The following is a 23507-nucleotide window of genomic DNA, read 5'->3' as shown; positions in this document are numbered from 1 at the left end:
TGCTTTTTTGTTCTTTACTGTGCAAAAGTATCAATTTCTGATTCATCAAAGTGTAGAAATGCTACCTGACTTCCTGTTATTCAGGTTACTGGTCCCCCAGTTCAAGAATGCTAAGTCCCAGCACTTAGTGTCCAGTTTTGTCAGGGCTTTGCAAAACTTGCATATTTCAGGCTTGAGAAATGTTGCTTTTTCTACTGTTAGAAGATCACTTTTGAGCACACTGCTTTGAATGAAACTTTTGTTTCAAACTCAGTAGGAGAACACTGAGCTGTATTCCACTTGTTTATGTCCACGTTACAAAGAGCCACTGTAAGCTGCCCCAAATCTTTTTTGTCTTCAAATGCTGTCTAGTTTTATAAATGCCATGACAGCCGTCATGCTGATGCTGAACGGAAAGTTGGAGTATTGTGCACAGGTAATAAGGAAAAAACACTGCTGGATTCTATGTCACAAAACAAAGTTTTGTTTCTCGTTTTCAATTCCTTTGTTGTGGTTGTTATAAAGTATGCCTTTAGTTCAGAAGGGGTATTTGGAGGGATGGAAACCAGCATCGTTCTTGAATTTTACTTGGTAAGGAAATCCCTTTGGGATTAAGAGGAAGACTTTTGGGTGTGGCCCCACCAAATTAGGCAGTAAGGTCACGTTGGTACCTGGCTATGCTTTATTCAGCATCATGATGCTGCTTAATTATGCTGCTGGTGAGAGCCATTTGTGCTGCTTGCACTCTTGCAGGATTTCAGTGACTCATTAGGCTGAAGTATCATTTGCTCACCGATGGCTCGAAGAAAAGAAATACTGTTTGGGTGAAATTATTGTTTGGGGTTTCTGTGGGAAAACATCTGGCTAGAGGACGTGTCTGGAGCTGCTTCCAGAGATGTACCCTAATTATTTTGTTTGGCAGCAGGTGGGCTAATCTGGCGCTGGTCCGTATGTGTAAATCAGAGGCCACAGGTCCAGGTATCTACATGGGCATCAGGCCCAGGGAGCAATCAGGAATAGCTGCAGTAGTCCCTGTTTCTCTTGATGTACACATTTCACTCTGCAGCTTCTGTGAAGAAAAGTGTCATTTATGTATGCTCGTTTCTCTGTGTAATGCTTCCTTTAGAAACCCAAAATAACTGCCAGTCATTGTGTTGTGTGTTCCCCCCTCTGCATAATCCACTCCTGTGTGTTCACTTTCCCTCTCATCTTTGTGGATGTGCTTTACAAAGGACAGAAAGTCAGCATTTTCTTGAGGTAACCATTCTTATACATAAAGGTAACTTTATGAGGCAGGGTAACCAAGGGTAGCTTGGCTCCTGCTGGATTTCTTGTTCTCCCCAAAGCAGCTTTTGCTGGTCGCTGTGGAAGACAGTGCAGAAGTCAGAGGACTCCACTTATCAGACAAAACAGAAATTTCTTTGGTAGTTTGTAAATAGCAGTGGCTTTTGTCCAGAGCCGTCTTAAGCAGATTACCAGACTTTTTCCATGAAGGCAGAATGCTCTTGGAAGCTCTTGAGGAGTCTTTGTTTCTTACCCTTTAGCAAGAAATCCTGAACACAGTGTCCTCCGGACACTTCATTTACAGCTTTTGTCAGTTATGTGAACTAGTTCTGTCTGTTGAAACATGCTTTACAGGAAAACGAGAGAAAGATGTATTTGTGGTCAGGTTTTTCGTTAATATTTTAATCAAGCTTGCCTAGGCCAATATGGTTAGGGTAACTGCAGTTGCAAGAGCTGTGTGGAGCTTGTGTTTGTTGTTCAGATGTGTTGGTTTCAAGACTCATCAACAAACTAATGGAGTGACACCAACTACTTTTTGGGTTTGTACGATAATGGTTGGACGTGAGCAGATCTTCAGAGGGAATGTGGTTGTGTTGTCTAAAAGCTAGAAGCCTGTTCGAGGTCATGGTGATTCCTAAATATTATTGCCAAGTTTGAGCTTCAACAGCTACCCCATGGAACAACCTTCTGGATCAGGCAGGAGCACATAACTCTTTGTGTCAGACTAGAGAATGTGATACCTTATTTATGTCAGTAGTGGGGAGGATAGGCCGTGGCGCTTCCACATCATGAAGTCTTTTGTAGGAAAGATACCTCTTGAAAACGTTTTGGGCAAATTTGATCTGGCTTGATACCTTTGCACTGGTTTGATGTGCTGTCACCTGGCTGCGGAGTTCTTGATTTAGTAGTAAGAGTCCCAGAATGCACCTAACTCTGGATCTGTGACCCATCTTTTCAGCTCTATATAGCGATATTTTCACGCTGTGGATATGACCTACTAAACCTAACCTCTGAACTTGTAATAGGAGTACACCAGCGCTTCCATTCAACAGGCTTCTCACTGTAGTATGTTCCGTGGTGCTTTCTCCCAGTTTTACTGTTCTGGCTCTCCCTGTGTCTCATCGCACTGTGCAGCAAGGAGAAGATTAACATATTTATTCACTACTTTTTCACAGGTTACTAAAATGGTCAAAACAGTCACCACCAGAACAGTGCGTCAGGTCCCGCTTGGACCCGATGGCCTGCCGTCCATGGATGGCTCGTCTCCCATGGGCAGCTACACAGATTCGATTGACAGAAGGTACATGAAGAACGGGGAGCGGTACATCACGCCACAAGCATCGTCCACGTTAACCAGATCTTACAACAGCTACAACGATTCTTACCCTGACAGCCACGAGGGCCAGTATCGCCCTTATATCAGTCACGATGGCTATGGAGATCTATCAGACAACTACGGCAGCTTGTCCCGTGGTGTCAACTACCGTCCTCGCTACGCCTACATGCCAGGAAACAGTTACCGGCCAGACGATGGTAGCTTCACTTTGCCAAGCAGAAGGGATAACTACGGTCCGGTTGCCCAGCCTCAGGTGCCAGTGGGCAGCAACGTTGACTTGAACCGCTCTCAGCCAGAACGCTTCCAGCCAGAGCCCTACGGACTGGAGGATGATAACCGCAGCCTTGGAGTAGATGATGAAGGATATGAACTGGATCCTGATTATTCTACCGTGAACCGAAGAACATCTGCAGGAGTGTCAGAGAGAGGAAGACCTCATAAAGGAAGGTAAAATTCATGTTTCTTGCAATGCTATCTGTGGTTGTTCTGCTTAGTTGAACAATTACATCTGAACTCTTAATGATTTGGTAAGTTCAGGAATTAATTGTCACAAAAAAATGCAGTGACTGTGGTCAACATAAGCACTGTAGTGAAATAAAGATCTTAAAATCTCAAGAATGGGAAAATTGAAGGATGAAGTGGGAAAGGCATTATACGAGACACAAAAATAAACTGGTTTGGGACTGCAATGCACTTGTGATCTTGGCTAGGGAACTGATCATCACTTCTCAAAAGCAATTGTAGGTAAAAACAACATGTCCTAAACATAAGAGTGGGAAGAACAGGTTGGCCTTCTTGAGGAAGAATTTTCTTCTAGGAAGGGGAGAGCTCCCTAGCCTACTATGAACAATGTGGAATGTGTCATTTCGTTAGCCAATAAATAACTGCAAAACGCACATGAAGTACAGAAGTGAGTGAGTGTAGTGCTCAAAATCCCTTTTGCTATGTTTCTGGACCACTTCAGTGTATGTTTAATTTAGCAAGAAAGAGACAATCTGGAAGAGTGCTCGGTGATTTTTTTCTTCCTAAAGAAGTGTGACTGACCTGAGTTCTCCCAGTGCAGTCCCACACTAGCAAGGTAAAAAAAGGGAATTGTAACCTGTGACAGGTCTGGTTATGCACGCATCTGCCAAACTAAAATTTCGAACAGCTGTTTGGTTGCAGATGACCTGATACCTGGTGATGAAGGGATGCCTCATTATATAAAAGCTGTCTTGTGAGGTGTTTGACAGCCTCTGCTCCTGGGCCTGTGTTTATTGTACACCCTCAGCTGTGTGACAAGGCTGCGCAGAACCTCACTGAAGTACTTCAACCATTTTGTAAGATAGGATTGTTATTTTATCCTGTCAGTCTAAATAAAAGGGAGATGAGAGCATCTGTGTTGCCCTAAATGTAACTGAAGAGACCGGTCACAAATTACTTCTGGGTCAGTCCCTTCCCAGGGGTCATTTCTATTTTGTGCCATATTTTCTGGTATTAGTTGTTCATGCTGTGCTTGCAGCTATCAGCTCTTGCATTGGAGGAAAAAAAAAAAAAAAAAAAAAAAAAGCTTAGGAGTAGTTGTATTACTCGTCTGAAAAATCTTCTTCTCTGTTTGAACCTGAAAAAAATCTCTTCTTGTTCTTCAAGCAGTGTTCAAATTTTGCATATGTCTGCATGAAGTCATAGCCTTGTGACTTGTGATTTGATATGGATTTATTTCGGATGATTTTCTTGTAGATTGGGGTAATTTCCAGAGTGGTAAAGAGTGGCTGGCACCCACCCACCAGCCTCTTTGTCTGTAGGTTATCGTTCGACATGACACCTCTGTCCAGAGGCTTCTCTTCAGCAGCAGCAGTAGTTGGTGGTGGGATTTGCGTGGGCCTTTTCCTTGTTTTTTCTTGTAATTTCTCCAAGTAGGAGAACTGCAATGCTGATGGCTTCATGCACCCTTCCATAGCTCTATCTTCCTTCACATCTCAGGAAGTTCATTCTAAAGTTAAATGGAATCACCAAGCACCTGCAACTTGTCATCTGTATAAAAAAGAAAAAACCACAGGGCAGCAAGGCATATCTGCCAGGACCTCCTGGAAGTCCCTTCTGTCATCTTTGCTCTTGCCAGCTTACTAACAACTGGGACCGTGCTGAGGTTTTGCAGGGCTACAGTGGGTGCCAAAATACTGATCGGTTCATCAAACTTTAGGTTCTATACCCCTACATCTAAGCAAAGTTTACAGTGCTACAGGACTTGTAAAGTTTTTATTAACATTTTTTTGACTCGATGCATGATGAATAGTTGAACACATTCTCAGAACCTGCCTATTTGCATTTTTTAAATATATTTTTTAAGCATCCTTTTGATATATTGTTCCTTGCAGTTTGGATAGGACCAATTCACAATTTTTGTTTTACATTCCTTTTGTTGTGAGTTTTTCCATGTTTAATATGATCAAGAAGATTTGACAAGTAATTAGCCTGACTGTGGCAGCAAACTTTAGCTTGTGAGCACATAAGAAGATTGTTTGAGGGGCCTCTTCAGAAGTAGTTACTTTTTGACATTTCAAAGAAATACATGAACAATTCAATAAACCTGTGTTTCAGATATGCTACTGATCTGCCAGAAACTAATGACAATAAATAACGCTTTGTACTAGGTGAGGGTAATTACTACTTGATTATTTCTCTCCCTAGGTTTTTTTGGAAGAGGTTATTACTTGTGAAAATGATTAAATGAATGTGATAAATTGATGGAACCTTCATTTTTAAAAAGATTTTGTGTAGAGTAGGTATAATAATAACAGTGTTAGAAGGTCTTCTATCTCACGCCGACCTTCAGGTAGGGCAACTTTGTCGAGTGGTGCTGGGAAAGAACAGAATTCTTCTGTTAGCTGACTGCTGTGGAAATTCAAGTTATTCTCTCTTTCTCTTCCTTTAAAAAAGTTTTCTTCCCAGTATGATGCTCTCACTTTCTGGTAGTTTAAAATAGAAAACCATCTTTCCTTCTATTACTACTTGTGATGGTGTTGTGTCTCAGAGGACAGAGGGAAGTTTCTCATCCAGATCCGTGGTGGTGAGTTCTCACCCGTATGTGATAGGCAGCATCTGTAGGGGATCCTAGTCAAGGGAACTGCAGCTACAGATTGTTGTTCCCACTCCTTCCCTGCTCCACCTGATTGATCAGAGAGATGAGTATCCATTGTGCTTTTCTGTCATCACCAGCCTCATTTTAAGCTACTTATGTTTCGTTTTAAGCTGGGGGGAAAATGTGCCTCTTCACCAGCATTTACAAATCCAGACAAGTGCACAAAGGCAAATATTCCATCTGTTTGCTCTTCAGCACATGTGGCTGGGTTTGGTTCTCATTTCTTTTCTATTGAGTCTCTGCTCTAACCTATATTATTTTCTGAAAGAGGGAATACCTGGCATCTGATGTTCTTGTCCTCAGCATGTGCTCTGATTTGGATTAAGTCAGATTGCATAACAAATTAGGGTGAGAGGAAAGGCATTTGGGTGTATAATATTGTTCTAATAGTGCGCAGATTTACTTGTGAAGGTATTTACACATCTTTACTTGGGTTTGTGTCCTTTTTTTCTTCGTTGGGTAGGTTGTCTTTATTAAATAACAAGTATTTTATTACAGTTTCTAAAAATATGTAGTCTCATGGTGGTGATAGGTGTTCTGTATACAGCCCTTTTTAAAAGAGAAACAGGAATTACTGAATATTCTTCATTCACAGAAGACATCCCTAATATTATTTGAATATTTTTGATCATTGCATTGCAGTTAACACAATTGAGCAGGAAAAAATGGCCAGTCATAATTTATCCTTTTTTAAATCATCTTTTGTTCAACTGCTTTTCTTTTGCCTTTGTAGCAATTTCTTTCCATAGCACATCACTACATTTTGCACTTGTATTAGCATCCATGGGACTTTTTTTCCCTAAAAAAACACCAACCAACCAAACAAAAACGCTCTCTGGAGCAGCTATTGCTGCTGTGCATTCCGGACTGGCTGGGATGGGAATTTTTAATGTTAATGGGAATCAACAACAAACCAGCTTTCTGCAGTTAAATTTTCTGTCAGAGGCCTGATTTAAGAGACTAATGCTATTTGTTGCTGGTTAGTTCAAGATCCAAGTTTTTACCGGTAGGCATTGGGCCAGATTTTACATTAAGTAACTGTAATGCTAGGTCTCTCTCTGTTACATATAGATAGTGCAAGAATATTGGTACCACACAGTTCTCATTCACGTTCTACTTGTGGTCTCTTTTGAATCTAGAATATAAAGGTTTATGTTTGCAAATTAGCTTTTGGTCAGCACTTCTGGCCTAACTCCACCCGCTCCTGGGCTCCCAGCAGCACCTATGCAGGCACCCTTAAAGCTGGGGAAACGTCTGTCACGGTACATCAGCCTCTTTGATTTAGAAGCCAACTGTAAGAGTAATGCCAGGGTGTAGTTAACGCTGGGACACTGTCTCGTTTGGGGCAGACACACCTGGGCAGAATGGGGTGGTGCACAAATGCAGTCAGTTTGGATTTTTTTTTTATTATTATTTTTCTCTCTGAGGCTTCTCCCTAGAGTGAATTTGTTTGATCTGAGTTCATTGATCTGGACACAGGTAACAGAAGATTGATGTCTGGCTGAGTTTTTTGTGGCAGCTGCAGCCTGAGTCAGCTCGTCCATTAGCAGCTTTTAGGTGGTTCCAGTCAAGGTGATTTCAGTGCTGGAACCATATGGCCCCAACTCGGACTTGTCTCAGCAGAAAATTCAATCCAGTTTTTGAATCCTCTTGCACGTCCTCCCATCAGGGAACAGAGGCTGGCAGAAGCAGGACCTCATTCTGCAAAGCTTTTAGATTTCCTGTTTGGTGTTTTGGCACAAAGTTCGCTACTGAAATCCCAAGCCTTTTGGTCTTTTATCCAAAAGCAGACACCAGCTGCAAACTGTGATGAATGTAACTCTTGTATAAATTGCTGGGGATTAAATGTGTAAATCCTTCACCTGTTTACTCAAATGTGCCTGTGCTGAAGCCACGAGGAAGATGATAAATCCACAAGCGCTCTCCTACTTTTTATCTGTGCTAGAATGTGTTTCGATCAATTCCCTGAGACAGGTGATCAGTGAGACCCACAGCATCCTATAAACTCAGCTGCCTTGCTACAAATAGATGGAAGGCAAGATGCTCATTGTCAGCAACCCTGGCACACTACCAGATCTCTTCAGTCCCAGGAGTAAAGAGCCTTTAGCCTCCTGAGCATAGGTGACTATCTACTGAGGTTCTCATTGCCCCTCCTCCTGTGTCAAGCAGCTTCTCTTTCCAGCATAGCTGCTCAGCTGGTTAGTAGCGAACATGAAAGAATGGGACTGGCTGAAAATACAACAGTTGTTAAATCACTCCAGCATCCATATTGTTCAGGTTCTGGTTCTTTGAGGACGCTTTGCTTCTGCTGTGGATTGGGGCCAGCAGTACGTGTTGTGGTCACCACCTGGCAGCAGGGCAGTACCTGGTGGGTTATAAGCAGTGCTGCTCTCCCATCACCTGTGCAATTCATCCTAAACCATCCATACTCACAGCACTCAGGAATGCAGCTTCTTCCTTGCAACATGAAACACCATCATCCTGTATTTTGTTCTAGCACAGCTTTGTGTTCCAGATACTACATCGGAGAGGGATCATCAAAGCATCAGCTTTTGTATTGATATAATGGAAGGAGAAACTTCTTTGTTCCAGTAAGCAGAAAGTTGGGGTGTGATCCTTTATTTTTTTGATGCTTTATTTCAGGTATTTGACATTCATATTTAATAACCCGATTGACAATTAAAAACAAAAGAAAAGAAAAAAGGTAGTGTTGGTGTAAGAGCTATGTGGTGTTCCCTCGTGTCATGACAGCATTACAATTTGAAGTCCTAATTTTGAAGTTTTATTTTGAGGAAATGTTACAGAACCACAGAACTTGGTGTGGTGCAGAGGAGAAGATACGACATAAGGGAGACGGACCCATCTGCAGGGTTCTTTTTGGAAGGCTTCATCACAGTAATGCAAACAAACTGCACCCCAAGACATTAATTATCTTTGTATGTTTGCGTGGATGCCAAGGAGAGAGATACTTAACTGTGCAGGTGTAGTGAGGTAGTGTATGGTTACCGTGCAGACAGGGCTGAGAAGTGCTGAATTGCAAGTTACCAAGTCAAGCATGCAACAGCTGTGCAGAGGGCAACTACCAAAATTAATCTTCTACTTTTGTGCTGTCTCTAAGACATTTTAACTTCAGGAGGTGTTTGAGAAAAGAATTTCTTTTTTGTATTAATTTTAACACTGCCTAATTACAGCCTAATTAGCCTAATTTACATGTATAAAAACAAAATTTAGTTTGAGTAGCAGTTTAGGGGTTTTGTTACTCCTACTGCCCTATGTTTATGCACAAAGTAGATCTTTTCAGTGTTGTTACTTTCTTTTTGGATTGATGGAAGCAACTTTGTTCTGCAACAGAAAATAAAACAGCTGTCCAGACGTTGGAAATTACTGGGTAGGGCAAGTGAATTATACATACACAAATAATTGCACCAATAAAAGGACTTCTTCAGATTCATTCTGAGCTTTGGATACTGGCCCATTTTATCCTTTCATTCAGTTTATGGTTTAGAACAATAATTAAAGCAACTTAAGGTCAGTAGAGGTGCTTTTAACATTAAAAGCATTAATTGTGCACTACTAAGTCCAGTCTCTACCTCCGGTTGCTTCTCTCCCCCACGTCTAGTTGAATGAGCAGTCCCTTTAGGGTAACAGCAAGCTCCATTTTCTTTGAGTTCTAATGGTCTCTACCTCCTGTACAACATCAGAAACTTTTCAGTAACATCAGACTGTGCTTAAAATGAAAGTTTTGAAAGTCCTTTTGCAGTGATTAAAACTACTTACCTGACTGAGATAACTACAGTGCCCTTTGAATAAAGGATCAAGCAAATCAGTGGTCTCAGAAACAAATTCGCAGGTTGTAGATTTCTTTCCTTATAAATCTCGTGCAGAAATGTTCTGCCTTAGTGGCTCATTGTAGGAAGTGATCTGTGTGGACTTTTTCCGAAGGCTGAGGATTATAGTTGCAGTGGTTGCAAATAAAGAACAAGAAGGTTGTATTTGGCAAACACTGACCTCTTTATTTTTGGTAACTAACGTGGACAATCATCATGTGCGTATATACTGCCTTTGTACTTTTTCAGCTGTATAGACTGTAAATTCGCACTTTGTGTGAGCAAGGACAGCCTTATCTTAAATAGGTGTGTTCACTGGTTTTGGCTGACCTTACCTCAGTTAAGTACAGGGAAGGCACAGCAAGATGGGTGCCATTCATTCTAACCCTACGAATGATTCGAACAGCGTCTAACATCCGGGGTGGTTGCTGAGGTGGAAAGGGGAGGAAAGTTCAGCGTTCTGGACTTGTTTAGGATGTCCAGCAAATTTCTGTGGTGTTAGAAGTTGGACCCTGCTCTCCTCACCATCAGTCTCTTACCTTTATTCCAACTGATTCTGTGCAAGATGGACTTCTGTGATGCGCTTGGATTCAAGCCTTAGGTTTTCAGTCATCTTGGACAAATCCCTATTTATGTGGATGAATTCAGTGTGCTCGTGTGAGCATCAGCTCTTTCATGGAAGTGCAGTGGATCTTCTCAGACTTGCTGAAAAGTGTCTGTGGTGTCTTTCTGCCCAGGCCTTGAATGCCTTTAATTAGAGTTTTGGTTTGTTGCAGAATTAGCGGCATTAATGAAGCTCAGTGTTTCCTACTAAATGTATTCCAGCTCTAGCATAATTGCTTTGCTAAGTGACCAGAATGAAAGCAATCTGTTTGATGACTTGCAGTTCCTGTCATCATTTCACTGCTAGCCAAACAAATACAGTGCTGTAGTCCCATCGCTGCTGAATGCTCAGCTATGCTTTAATTTTCAAGTTACTACAAATAAATTATTTGTAAATGTAAATAGGTTGTTCCAAATGATGTTTGTGATATTAAAAGGTTTGATCACAGCTGAAATCACCATACTGACTCAGGGGCACAGAATGTTTAAACATGCTTTTTTTCCCCCTCTCTTTCTTTCTCTTGGGACTGTTGCTTTTTACAGGGGCTACGATGACCCCATCGAGACAGAGATGGTTGAAGAAAGGATCCCTTACCTTCATGGTGGCTATGCAGCACCGCTGGCACAGCCAGAGAGAGGAAGCATGGCTAGCATTGACCGCCTGGGGAAGCGCTCCCCCTCTATTGACAGCATTCGCAAAGACCCCAGGTGGAGGGACCCTGACCTCCCCGAAGTAATCGCCATGCTCAGCCACCCTATTGATCCAGTCAAGTCTAATGCCGCGGCCTACTTGCAGCACCTGTGCTATGAGAATGACAAAATCAAAAAGGACGTGAGGCACCTTAAAGGGATACCCATCTTGGTGGGCCTACTCGACCATCCGAAGCCAGAGGTCCATCGTAAGGCCTGCGGGGCTCTCAGAAACATCTCCTACGGGAAGGATAATGAAAACAAGGTGGCTATAAAGAACTGTGACGGCATCCCCGCTTTGATCAGACTTTTGCGAAAAACAAATGACATGGAAGTCAGAGAGCTGATTACAGGTCAGTGTCTGCATTTTCTTTAATAAATTATTCTTTAGAGCAGTCCTTTTGGTTTCAGGAACAAGAACTTCTAGAGACTAGAAGATTTAATTTAGATCACTGGCTGCAGCTGTTTCTTAGGCTGCTCAGTGTTCGTGGTATGAGAAAGCCTAAGGCAAATGTGCCCTTTAGGAGGAAATCAAGATCATCTGTATATGTTGCACACACTGGTTTTCCTGAGTGCTGAGAGATGGATGGTGCTTCTTGGATGTAGCGTGCAACTGCATGTGGTTGAGTTACTGAAGCTGAAATGAGTTATAGCGACTCCATTGACAGGTAATTTGTACTGTGCCTGCCCGCAGTGTGTTATGATCATGAGGTAAGATATGCTAATCTAAAACTTTCCTTGTTAATCTCTCATAAAGACATCCCGCTGCCATGTCCCAACTCCTTTATATTGATAGAACAGTCAGGCTCCTGAGGAGCGCTTCCTACCCTGGTGCCGGGGCGTCTGAGGCCGTACATAAATTGCAGCACTCCTGGAGCTGAGGCTGGGGAAATGCTAAGAATTTAAGGAGCCTGCTGCAAGATGTTCTGGTGGACATGTGGATTGTCCCTTACAATCGGAAAAGGGAGAATTACATTTTGAAGATACTGAGCTCTTGCACACTTTCCAGGGATTTTTCAATCACTTAAAACTCCATTATTCAACCTACTTTTATTTGAACTTAGTCTTGGCATATACTTTACTACTCCTTTTGGATGATGTCCAAGTTTCAAAGTTCAGCTGCTAAGTGGAAGAGGGTGGAAAAGTATGTCAGCTCCTAAACGAAGGAAAAAATATATTTTTCTGCAGTCTCTCGTAGCTCATGAGGAGTGAAGAGGATTTCCCTGGTTCTCCTCAGAAGCAGCAGGAGAAAAACCAGGGGAGCTGTGGTGGATTTCAGTGCCAGAATAAAGAAAAAAATTGGGGGAAAGTTTTTTGTATGCAAAAATGGGTCCAGGACTGAAACATTTTAGCTACCTTATCAATGCAGGACTGTCCAAGCAGACCCTATTGCAATGTGGATTAAGCCATTTGAAGTAAACATCATAATTCTATAATCGCCTCAAAAATATGGCAGCTGTCCAGGTTTTTACTGGTAATCAAAATTCTCTGAGATGAACGGTGGCTTGGGGTGTTCCAACTGTTCTTCCCCCCACCATTATATCATATTGAGAATACTGGGTCTAAACACACAATAGAGAAACTAGATATTTTTTTCCAGTCCTTTTCCAGACAGCTGGTAGAGGAGAGCTCTGTGTAGCGTGTTTTGGTTTTGCCTTGATTGCTGTGTGCGCTTGATCTCCTAGCGTGGAAGCTCTGTAGGTAGTATTTATGTTCCATTTGTTGCACTCATTTAGTATGATGGCTGACTTGATTTTATTTTTTAAATAAAGAGTTTCTGTTTATCTACTGTTCTAGTTTACTCAAAACTCATTTCTGGAGTGCTGAGAAGGAATAAATTTATTTCTGTAGATTCAAGAAAGGAGAAACCAGTCTGTAATTTACTCTGAAGGAATATCATTATAATGCTAAATGGTAATCAGTCACTTTTGAGATGGCAAAAACAAACTGGATGTTTTCCCTTTTCACTCTAAATGGTGATTGCTTTGATTTCCAGTTGATTAATTAGATTTACAGTTCAAATAAATTTTATTTGACAGTACCTCCTGCTAATTAAATATAGTATTTTTGTTCCACTTCATTTTATGCTATTTAAAGATCTTTATTTCTTTTTACTGAGAAACACCAGGAATACTGAGGGCATTAACCTAAGCAGATGTCCAGCAACAGATGATATGCATTTAATCTCCACCTAACTAGGAATGATTTCATTCCACTTCTAAAACGACATGACCAGATCCGGTGTGAGACATTGAAGCATCAGTATAGAAGAGAAGAGTATTCCAACAATGCCTGTGTGGCTGATGCTACTGTACTTTGCAGCCAGTGTTCAAAGCCTCAGCTGATAATGTGGAATTGTTCACTCAGAAATAAGAGCCGCAGGACAGCAGATTGAGAAACTCAAGAGCCAATTTAAAGGCAAAGAGCATTTAGCCAGGGCTGCTACCAAATGATGGTGTTTTGCAGCCTCAAAATTTCAGGTGATAATTCTGGCGTTCTCGTGGTAGAAATCTTGACTTCCTATCAGGGAACTTTTCCCAAGTGATAAGCCAAAGATTACCTTTGCCATGAAAGTTTTTCATTCTGTCTAGCGTGAAATCTCTGGGGACTTCTGCAGCCATGCAAAAAAAAAATAATCTTTTTCAGATCAAAATGGAAGAAAAGGCAACTGCATACAGGGGTTGCTTGTTTATTTCTTCTGAAAGGCTGCACATTGAGGTTTGGTATGAAGCATTGCCTTTCCTGTGCTTTGCTATTTCTGTAATTCAGCACTGGCTGTTTTTTGAAGGCTGGATAGGAGTAGTCAGCTGGTTATCCCAGATGCGGATGGCTGATGAAATAATCCTGCTTTCCTAAGAGATTTAAATAATTTAGATGCCTGAATTCAAGAGCGCTTCCAGTCTTGAAGTTTTGCTTCTCCGGGTGTGGGGCACTGCCTGCCTGCAGGACGGGAGGTATATGGGAGCTTCCTAGAAGCCACGTTATTTGCAGCTGGGGAGGGTGCTTTCTGGCAGAAGTGCGCATTGTTCTCCCATTTGTGAGAGTCCTTGGCTGTAGTACAGCTCCTGGACCTCTCATTAACTTTGTGATCTGACACAGCAGCCCCAGCTGTCCAGGGCAGGATGAGCCCAGCCAGCCAGCTGGGCCTGGTCAGTGGGTTAATGGAGTGGGGAAAAAAGCCACAGCAACATGTGGAAAATGCAGAAGTAGTAGATGCAGCTGCATGGAAGCATGAGGAAGGAATTGTATGTGTGATGCCCATTGATGAACGCGTGATCATGAATAGTATGTCCGAAGTGTGTTCACTTGACTGTTGCCCAGAATATACTTTTTGGAGAACGTAAGTTAAATGCAATTTTGGAAGCAGGCTGAATGTACTGATAGAGCACTGCTGCCAGGTTAAGCAAGTCTGTAGCTTTTTCTTTTTTTTTTCCCTTCAGATAATGCAGTTTTTAGTGGAATTGAGAACCTCTGGGTTAATGTCACAGCTGTTTCCCCAGCCGGTCTTGATATAACTGCAAATGGCACTAAACTGTGATGTACATCAGGCTAATACAAATTGGTGAGGCATGTGAAAAATACCTTCAAAACTCAGGATACAATCATAAGGTATCACAGATCTCCCTTTTCTTGCTGTTTAATGTGTGGAGTTACAAAATGGCTCCATCAACTGCACCGAAGGAAGCTTGATTTAACTGCCAGTGTCTGTAACTAAATCACAAGTAGCATCGTGATGAGAAATATTCCACAGAGTTCTCCGTTGTATCCCTCTCTAATCTGGGACTATACTGCTGAACTTTTGGTGGATCATTTTTTTGATAAATGGAGGGAAATGAGGATTAAGCTGATAAGGAATGAAATCTGTTCTGATTGGGAAAGCTGCAAGAGTTTTTTATCTTGAGTGATAAGGGTTTTTTTGTGGAGCAAATGTTCCTATCAGATATGCAAGACCAAAATTCTATTACATTCTTTGAAAAGCAATCAGAAGTTGGTAACATTAATGAAAAATTTTGTTCTTTGTGGGAAAGTTGAAAGTAATTTTGTTGTTTAACGGCATTGCACAGATTTTAAGTGGTGCAGAACGTGATTTTCCTGCTGCTGTATATTGCCAAACTGATTTTAATTGAAAAATGATTGACCTTCAAAATGCTCTGCGGAGGATGTATTTTGATCTAAGACTATAATAGAATCTTTCTGATTGATCAGCTCACTCAGAATTCACAACTGCTGGGCATTCATGTATGCTAAGATGCTGTCAGCTGATCCAGCACCAACTTCTCGTTGAAGTACTGTGCTGTCTTGAACTTTCGGATTACATTTTCTATGAGAAGGCTTGTCAGAAGAATGTCCCTTTTTCCAAGCGTGTTCTGCAACACAGTAGTTCATATGGAGGTTCTGATCTTGACCATCATTCAACTCCAAGAAGCCCAGCTCCACTCTTTGGGACTTGGAATGGTGCAGACAAGTCTATGTGTGTCCAGTAAATGCGTACAGGACCACCATACAACAAGTCCTTGGTGAACGTAATGCAGAGTGCTTTTTTCCCAAATGCTGAAAGATTTAGAATGGACCAGAGACAAAGAGTTAAACAGCTTCATGATCTAATTTTGTGGTGACGTTGGATTTTTGCAAGTAAGCAAGCACAGCGGGAAAATCCACATGCCTTGGATTTCGGAAGGTAATAGCATCATCACTGTGCTCTGGCAGAATTCCTTCTTTACAGATCTTCTTTACAGAGTTAGCTCCGAGGAGGTGGAGATTTAGAAAATTATGGCTGTGGCCCTAATCACTTTTAATATGACATAAATTATATAGCTGTTTATAGCTTATAGTAATTTTGATATATTTGTGTGATAATCAGTACTTCTGAAATAAAAATATGTAGCTATTGTCCCTGCTTAACATGCTGAAAGAATAAGGTAATGATTACAGTAGAACTATGTAAGTACATTGCAAATAGTGCTTATGAATAAAATAAAGAGTTCATCATGATTGTGATCATCTTCTGAAAAGCAATAGCTCTTTGTCAAGTCCTAAAAATCATTCAGCCTTTGGTCAAAAAGGCAAATACTTGTGAAAGTGTATGGAAAATATAGATAACTTCATTTCCCTCATGCTGCTGTGTTAGCGACTTAATTTCTCTTGAGTGCTACTCGTTTGAATAGATTAAAATTAGAGTTTTAAAAACGGTGTTTCTAGCTTGTTAGATCATTAGTGTGTTACGCTAATAGAGGCAGGGAGTGATTTTTACAAGATGAATGTCAAATTCACATGGATTTTTTACTCAGATTTCCTGACACTGCTAAAACTTAGTCTGATAAGAATTATTTCACTTTTGGGGGAGTTTATGTGGCTGTCACTTTCTATGGCTCTACCCTATGATTTGTTTCCTCAAGAGCTGAAAGGATGCTGGGATTTAGATCTCTTTGTTTTGTAACTTTGAATAACAGAAATGCATTGTTGCTTTTTATTATCTTTATCTCCTATTGTGGACTATTTTCCCCATAAAGTCAAGCTAGAATCTGTTTGTTTGTTTTTTTTTTTTCTTTCCCTGCCTCTGAAACCACAGGACTCCATCATCACTGTTTATCTTGGGCTATCTTTCTGTGAAGTGCTGCTGTGCATTTTCCTTCACTGAATGCTGTTCAACTGCCAAATTCCTTTGGTTTTCCCCATGCATCAAGGAGGACATTATAAATATAAGCATTTTGACATTTTTTGAATAATTTGAAGAGCTTTCTGCTGTATATTTTTCATAAGAAGACACTTTTTATTCTTAGTTTGTTAGTGTTTTCTATGAAACATTTGAGAGGTGGGTGAGAAACTGAAAAGCTTGCAAACTGTTTTTTGTTTCTTCGGAGGAGATGGAGGAAAGGCATTCTGTTTAACGTCAGTCCCCGCTGTCTTGTAGCCACTCGAGGGCAAGGAGATTGACAGTGAAAATGTTTGCTTCTGAATGGTTTATTGCATAAATTGTATTCGGTCTTTTATTAAAAATTCAGGATGAGTATGTACAGGAGATCCCTTTGTTAGGCGCGGGCGGTTCTGTTGGTTTGGACGACGCTCCTGGCATCGGTGAGGTTCACTTGCGTGTTGTAGATTGACAGGATTGCGATGCTTCAGTTCTGCAACCCAGTGAGAATACTAAGCCCGGCTGGATTTAGTCTCTTGAAATAACTACTGGTGAATGAGAACATAGAACAGAGGGAGCTTGGAGAAGATGATTTTGTTTTGCAGATTTGGGTTGAAGGTTGAATCTGGATGCAAATCGTTAAGTCTGAAAAAAAGCAAAAGATTTAAGCGCTGGAAATCTTTTGGATAGTTCTTTAATATTTAGAGCTCTTGGAAATTTTGTAGGTATTTTTGTCTTTTTAAGTATTTATTTGTCTGATTGTTCTTAAGCACTGAAATTTGCCTTTGTAGTTTCATAACACAGACAGCACATTTTGTCAGTCCTCCAGGAACGAGGAAAAGGCAGAATCTCATTTCAGATGCAGAAGAAACATGTAAGAGCTCCTTCCTGAAATGCACATACAAAGGGCTGTCATTTTAAAACTTAACTTTCCCACATACAGATGACTTTTAATCTTGACACTGTTTCCAGTTGAAATATCTTCCATTTCAAAGGGACAGAAATGCAGGCTCCTTACAAACACTGTGTGAGGTTCCTCAGTTTCTCTTTTCCTGCCTTTTTTTTTTTTTTTTTTTTTTTTTTTTGAGCATTGCAAATAGCAAATGCTTCATCCATGTTCCTGTGGAGGAGCCCTGACTTATACTGTATAATTTTCTGGGATTTATCCGTCTAGTTCAGTGCTGGATGTTCTGATTTTGCATGTTGTCCTGGTTTCAGTTAGGACAGTTATTTTTCCTCCTAGTAGCTGGTAGGGTGCTATGTTTTGGATTAGGATGAGAAGAGTGCTGATAACATGCTGATCTTTCAGAAGTACCGAGCCAGCAATGCATTTAGGGATCTGAGTGTAGTTGTTATTTCTATGTCAGTGAGTCTGATATGCTTAAGGAATTGGTGTACAGTGACTAAAGAAAGACTGCCTAGTGAAGTATTTAAAATTAATCTGATAACTTACACGTCAGGTTTTATAGCCTTATTATAAATATTGACTTACACTTCTTTCTTATACCAATTTGTTTTGAAAATTAAAGGCATTCTTCCACAACAAATTGGGACCAATTAGCGTTTCCAGCTTAGTTTTATTTGTTTATTTATATTGTCTGTTGTGTGTCACAATGACAAAGGGTAATTATTATAAAGGGTAGAAAGAGAAAATTAATTCATACTTCACCTGTACTATCTTGTTGGAAAGTATAAAAAAAGTTATGAAAAATCGCAGCATATCTACGAATGGCAAGGTTAAAAAAGGAAAAAAAAAAAGAAAAAAAAAACAACAGTATTTTTATGTGCTGTTTTTTTTCCCGAAGTCTGAAAGTAAAGAAGGATTATGGCATTCATTCTGTTGTCTGCCTCTGAAATTCTGTAGTCTCCGAAGTCTGAACAGACGCCTGGCTTTTGTAAAGCCCACTGGGAATAGGAGACAGCCCAGTGTTAGACTTCCGAGGCTCTGCTAAGCACCAGCCTTTGAGGTTATCGTGTAAGTGCCACTCACTGCTCACATGCAGATAAAATTCCTTTTCCCACGCAGTACTTGCCATGACCCTATACGGATAATGCTCTGATATTAAAATAGGACCTTGGGTATTTGACGCTTCCAACTTGTAGCTGTGAGAGCTCGGGTGCTAGGAGAGTTCCCACGGGGCAGCCGCCTTCGCGCCTCCGGGGGCAGCCGTAATGCTCTCCTGCCCGCCGGTGCCTTGCGGTGGCTGGCAGGGCGCAGCGAGGCAATGGGGTTGTTACAGCGTTCGACAAAAGTCACAGCTCCAACATCGTTTTCCAGTCATTTTTGAAGTTTGAGAATTGTGGGTTTTAAAACCTGGAGTGGTTGAAAGGGACTGAAACAGAAGTTTGCACCTTTGTTTTTCTTTTGTGTTTTGTTTCAAATATGGCTGAGAGGCAGGTATCTGTAACATGCACAAATTCACTTAGAAAAGATTTCCTTTGACTTCTGGGGAAATCTAGCTGTTCCAATCAGTCTGTCTGAAATTTTGTGCATCATCACACTTCTCCTTAGAGGTCAAAAATGTGCATTTAGCCCCCTCCAAGTGTAGTTACCGACTGTTCTTAAACTTTACCAGGCTGGGCTTATGTAGAAATTCTCCGTGAGGCAAATGTCCTGTTTTAGTCCAAACTTCAAAAGCAGTGACTACCAGGACAGTGTTACAGGTCTGATGGAAAGTTGTATCGTGTATCTAAGACCAGGTATTTTTACAGTTGTGAAGCTGTTCTGTTGTTTTGATACTTGACATCTGTCTATTTTAGCTCATAAGTGAGGTAAAAATGGAAAGACTTGAGGAGGAGTTCTGCTTTGCAGTTTCTTCAAGGAACTGTATGCTTATGGCACCAGGTGATTTGAACGCAAATATTGTCTGTGACAGCAGAATGTGAAAGTAAATAACAGGAGTCGTGTGTGAAATACTGTCTGGTGCAGAGGATAAGCATAAGATCAATAATCCTTCATAAATTCAGCCCTGGTTTTAAGGCTTGCTTAATATACTTGTCTGCTTCACTGGATGAATTTTGCGTTTTGAGGCATAGCTGGACCTGATAGTGTAACAACATCAACATTTGAATGTAGTAGAAATACCCTGTTAATCTCCACATCACATGTATGTACTCTGTTGTACAACTTGATGACTTCAACATTATCCTTATCTTGATAAAAGTGATTCCATGTCTTTGGAAATGCTTCCATTGCAGCAGCTGTGGAGTTTCCCCTGAGCTATCTGTGTAGTCCGGCCTCTCATCTAGTCATCACTTAGTTTTGTGATTTAACCTTCTCGTGATTCTATTTAATCTAGAGATAAAAAATAGTTGTTATCCTCTTGTTATTTGTTTAATTATTCCTGTTTCTCCTGAAGGCACCCTATGGAACTTGTCTTCCTACGAGCCCCTGAAGATGGTCATCATCAACCACGGCCTGCAGACGCTGACCAACGAGGTGATTATACCCCACTCAGGCTGGGAGAGCGAGCCGAACGAGGACTCGAAGCCTCGCGATGCTGAGTGGACGACTGTCTTCAAGAACACTTCTGGTTGTTTACGGTAAGGTGGACCTGGGAAATATTCATCTGTTGTTCACCACACCCTGTGTCAAGGATTTTCTTAGCTCTTCTGATTTAAAATCACGTATCATACATCTTCTGTTTTTGCAGAGATCCCCATTTCAGTGGCCGCAATAGCAATGCTGCAGTTACTTAGTGTGCCACAGTTTCTTGTTGAAGAACCTTGTCAGTGTAAGTCTGTCCAGTGAGGTCTGTATGAAGAGTAGGTGATTTAGGCAGGTTTTGCAGAGTGGCTCTCTGTGGTGAGGTGTATGATGCAATGGGGAGTGCTCCAGTTAAAAGGGTAACTGCCAAACTGAGTCCAGAATAAGTATCTTCCAATGCAACCTGTGCTGTAAGCACCACGAATCATGCTTTCATTTATCTATGGTGCTGTGATTAGTGGGATGTTTCTATACATTTTGAGTATGTTCTTTGCTTCCCCAATGGTGCAGTTTTTATTTATTTTAAAAGCATGTTTTCAAACAGTTCCCTTCCTGTTCCTGGGCTTCCTGCTATCAAAAAGGCATTTTTTTGCAGGTGCTAGGAAACGGATTTCATGGAAATACACCTAGCCTGAAACATGCATCCAGTTTTAGCCACAGATGCTTTCGTGGAAGTTACTGAGAAGCTCCTATTTTAAGCTTAGGTGGCTGAGGACCTATGGGAAATCAGTTAAGAACCTGAACTACTGAACAATTCTAATATTACTGGTATTTGTTGAAAATGTGTTTTGTTTTTGTTTTTTTGGTTGTTTTTTTTTTTCTGGTTAGAAACGGTATTTGAATTTCTGAGGGCACCTCAAGAGTCAGATGAAAGGTACTAGAAGCTGGGGTCAGGTAAAATCAGAAAAACGTGAAGAACCAAGTGCCCTAAATACTGACTCTTTCACTTTGCTTGTCTCTGAGATAAAATAGTGGAGATGTCCTGTTAGATTATTCAGCTTCATGAAGAAGTCAATTAGTTTGAATGAAGCTAATAAATATTTGGCATTGTTCTTTCTGTTGCTCTGAAGAATACTTCTGTCAGGCTTCTACTGATTAATGCTTCTTCTGAAGTTGGTTCATTTCTGTTTCTTGGGCTTGTGGTCTCTAAATTGCAATAACTATTCCCCTGAGTAACATCACAAATGAAGGAAGTAATGAAAACTGTTCTGAAAGGGCCCATTACTGAAATTATTTGCAGTCCCACTGGAGACTAAGGTCCTTTAAGTAGGCTCCAGACATCATAGGTTTTTCCTTACTAGTGTCTCATTTTCTAATGGTGTTCCACAAGAGGAAATTAGTCGTGCTGGGGGATAAAAGGTTTATCTGAATGAATGTGAGATTCTCCAAGAAGTGTAGACAATAAATTGATCATTAGTAGACTAACCTAATCCGCATCATAAATTTTTATTAGTCTGTACAGTGCCCTAATCCACTCAAACTTCTAAATTCCAGGAAACTTTTTAATGAAGAAAGGCATTGGCTTTACAGGACATGAAAACAGCACATACCACTTGGCCATTTTATTTTCCCAAGGCTCTTGCAGAGAACAGTAGTACTGAGATACACTACTTAGAGAATTCCACTTTCGATAATTCAAGTGTCCTGCTTTTAAAAGTCACTTCAAAAGCACCAAAACAGCAATTAGCGAACAGTGACTGCTTCTGTTGTTGAGAGGGAAGATGTATTTCAGTTTGTAGTCTCTGCTGTCTTAGTCGTGGGGGACTAAGCACCTTGCGGAAAATTCGGAGCTTCTTTCAGTCACGTGTGGGGCAAGGTGATTTCATGCCTGAAAGTGGCTGCTTAAGGTAAATGGAAATGTGATGGCAGACCAGCAGGAGAAGGCAATCTGTAAAAGGTATTTTACTGATGTCTTTGCTGTGCTGAGGAGGGAGCAACCCCTTGTGTAGGAGGGGGTGAGTTGCCCTGCTGTCTCCTCTCTGCAAGAGAAAGTGGGTTAAAACGAGTCTAGGACAGCAGAGATGCAGAAGTAGGAGAGATACAAGCCACCATTAGTGTTACAATGTAGGTGATACTGCACATCTTTTGCAGAGCATTTCCAGGTCTAGGGATAAAAAGGAACCTATCAAAAGTAATTATCATTATTTCTGCTGGAAATATTTTTCTGTTGTTTGTTGAAATCCTCTGCAGCTCATCCTTAAAAGCACCCTTCAGATAAGACAGTTAACGCCAGTAGAGAAGAAATGTTTGCAGCCATCTGTCGAACAGACATCAGTGTTTAAAAAATCCTTTGCCTACTCTTCTCTTTTTCACACAGTAACAGGTCCCAGAAATTCAATTTTCCATGAATGGAGCTTACTGCAGACTACAAACTGTGTACCAATTTGATGTTTAATTGGGAGGTTAGTCCTCTTGATGATGTGCCAGCCTCCTTTGTCCCCTTTGGAATCAATCCGAAAATGTGTGCTACGTTGTCTTCAAAGATGCTGTCAGTTCTTTGGAACTTCTGAGTTTTCAGATGTCTTTGCAGTTTGGATATCCAAGCACAAGACAGGCGTTACACATGCAGGACTGCTTTCATTTCAGTATCTTTTTTGCAGTAATTTTCATGAAGTTTATCAACAAATGTGGGCGAATTGGTTTCAAACTCATTGATTCACAGCATGAGCTGCTGCTTAATTATTTGTTGGTTGTTTTTTGTTTGTTTGTTTTTACACTGCTTTCTGATCTTTACTTTGTTCTTAATCCAGGTCTCTTCTTTGATAATATGGAGTCTTGGGAACACTTATTTCAAAATAATTGAAAACAAGTTTGTTTGTTTTTTCCAAAAAAAACTAATTTGTCCTTCTTCATAGAATCTTTATCTATCCCATTTTCCTTTCCAGTCTTAGTTTGTCTACAATACCTTGATGAATGGATCTGCAAAGCCCATAATCACTTTACTTCTTAAAATGGTCCTGTGTCTTGTGATAGATGATACGTTGCGTGTAATTTTATAAAATAAAGATATTTTTATATTCTGTTGAAGCTGTTGAGAGAAATAGGTAGGTAGGAAATTTGGAACGGAACGATAAAGAAAAAACAAAGGAACAAAAAAAATCAGATTAATTTATGGAAATCAAATGGATTTTGGATTTTAGGAAATAGGACTAGGGAAGAAGTAAGAAAGATATTTGATAGAAAAATCATCAAGTATTCACAGGTGGTCCTTTATCTTACTTGGAATACAAGTTTCGTGTCTTTGTATTTTATTCTTTTAGATATGCAGAGAATGTCTCTTTGGTTACTGTCTTTTTATCTTTAAGCCCCTAAATCCCTATTGGGGTTTGCAATCCAGAAGCGTTCACTTTTTAATTGTACTCCCCACCAGTTTAATATAATGATTTGGTGCATTTTTAACAAGGTCATTTTGTGATCCTTCCTAGAACTCGTCCTAAAGCACCTTAATGTCTTGGGCAGAGAGAATGAGGTGAATTGCTTGTGAGAGTGCCGGAGCTGAGGCTAACTCATTTCCATCCAGGTCTGGTTTCTCCCAAGGTGCTTCTCCC

At 40.7% G+C, this 23507-nt stretch overlaps 1 protein-coding gene across 18 annotated transcripts in view; it reads left to right on the top strand.

The window, feature by feature from the left end:
- Positions 1 to 23507, top strand: part of ARVCF (ARVCF delta catenin family member) — a 271699-nt gene that overhangs the window by 187027 nt on the left and 61165 nt on the right. For all 18 annotated transcript variants that reach the window (XM_035340262.1, XM_035340267.1, XM_035340264.1 and 15 more), the window contains 3 exons: positions 2439 to 3046; positions 10694 to 11193; positions 19832 to 20015. In XM_035340262.1, the coding sequence (XP_035196153.1) occupies positions 2439 to 3046; positions 10694 to 11193; positions 19832 to 20015 (1292 nt within the window). The remainder of the gene's footprint in view (positions 1 to 2438; positions 3047 to 10693; positions 11194 to 19831; positions 20016 to 23507) is intronic.

The sequence above is a fragment of the Oxyura jamaicensis genome, chromosome 15 (genome assembly GCF_011077185.1).
Source record: "Oxyura jamaicensis isolate SHBP4307 breed ruddy duck chromosome 15, BPBGC_Ojam_1.0, whole genome shotgun sequence".
NCBI classification, from domain to species: Eukaryota; Metazoa; Chordata; class Aves; order Anseriformes; family Anatidae; genus Oxyura; species Oxyura jamaicensis.
Note: the sequence above shows the minus strand (reverse complement) of the source record. Positions and strands in the feature narration are given on the sequence as shown.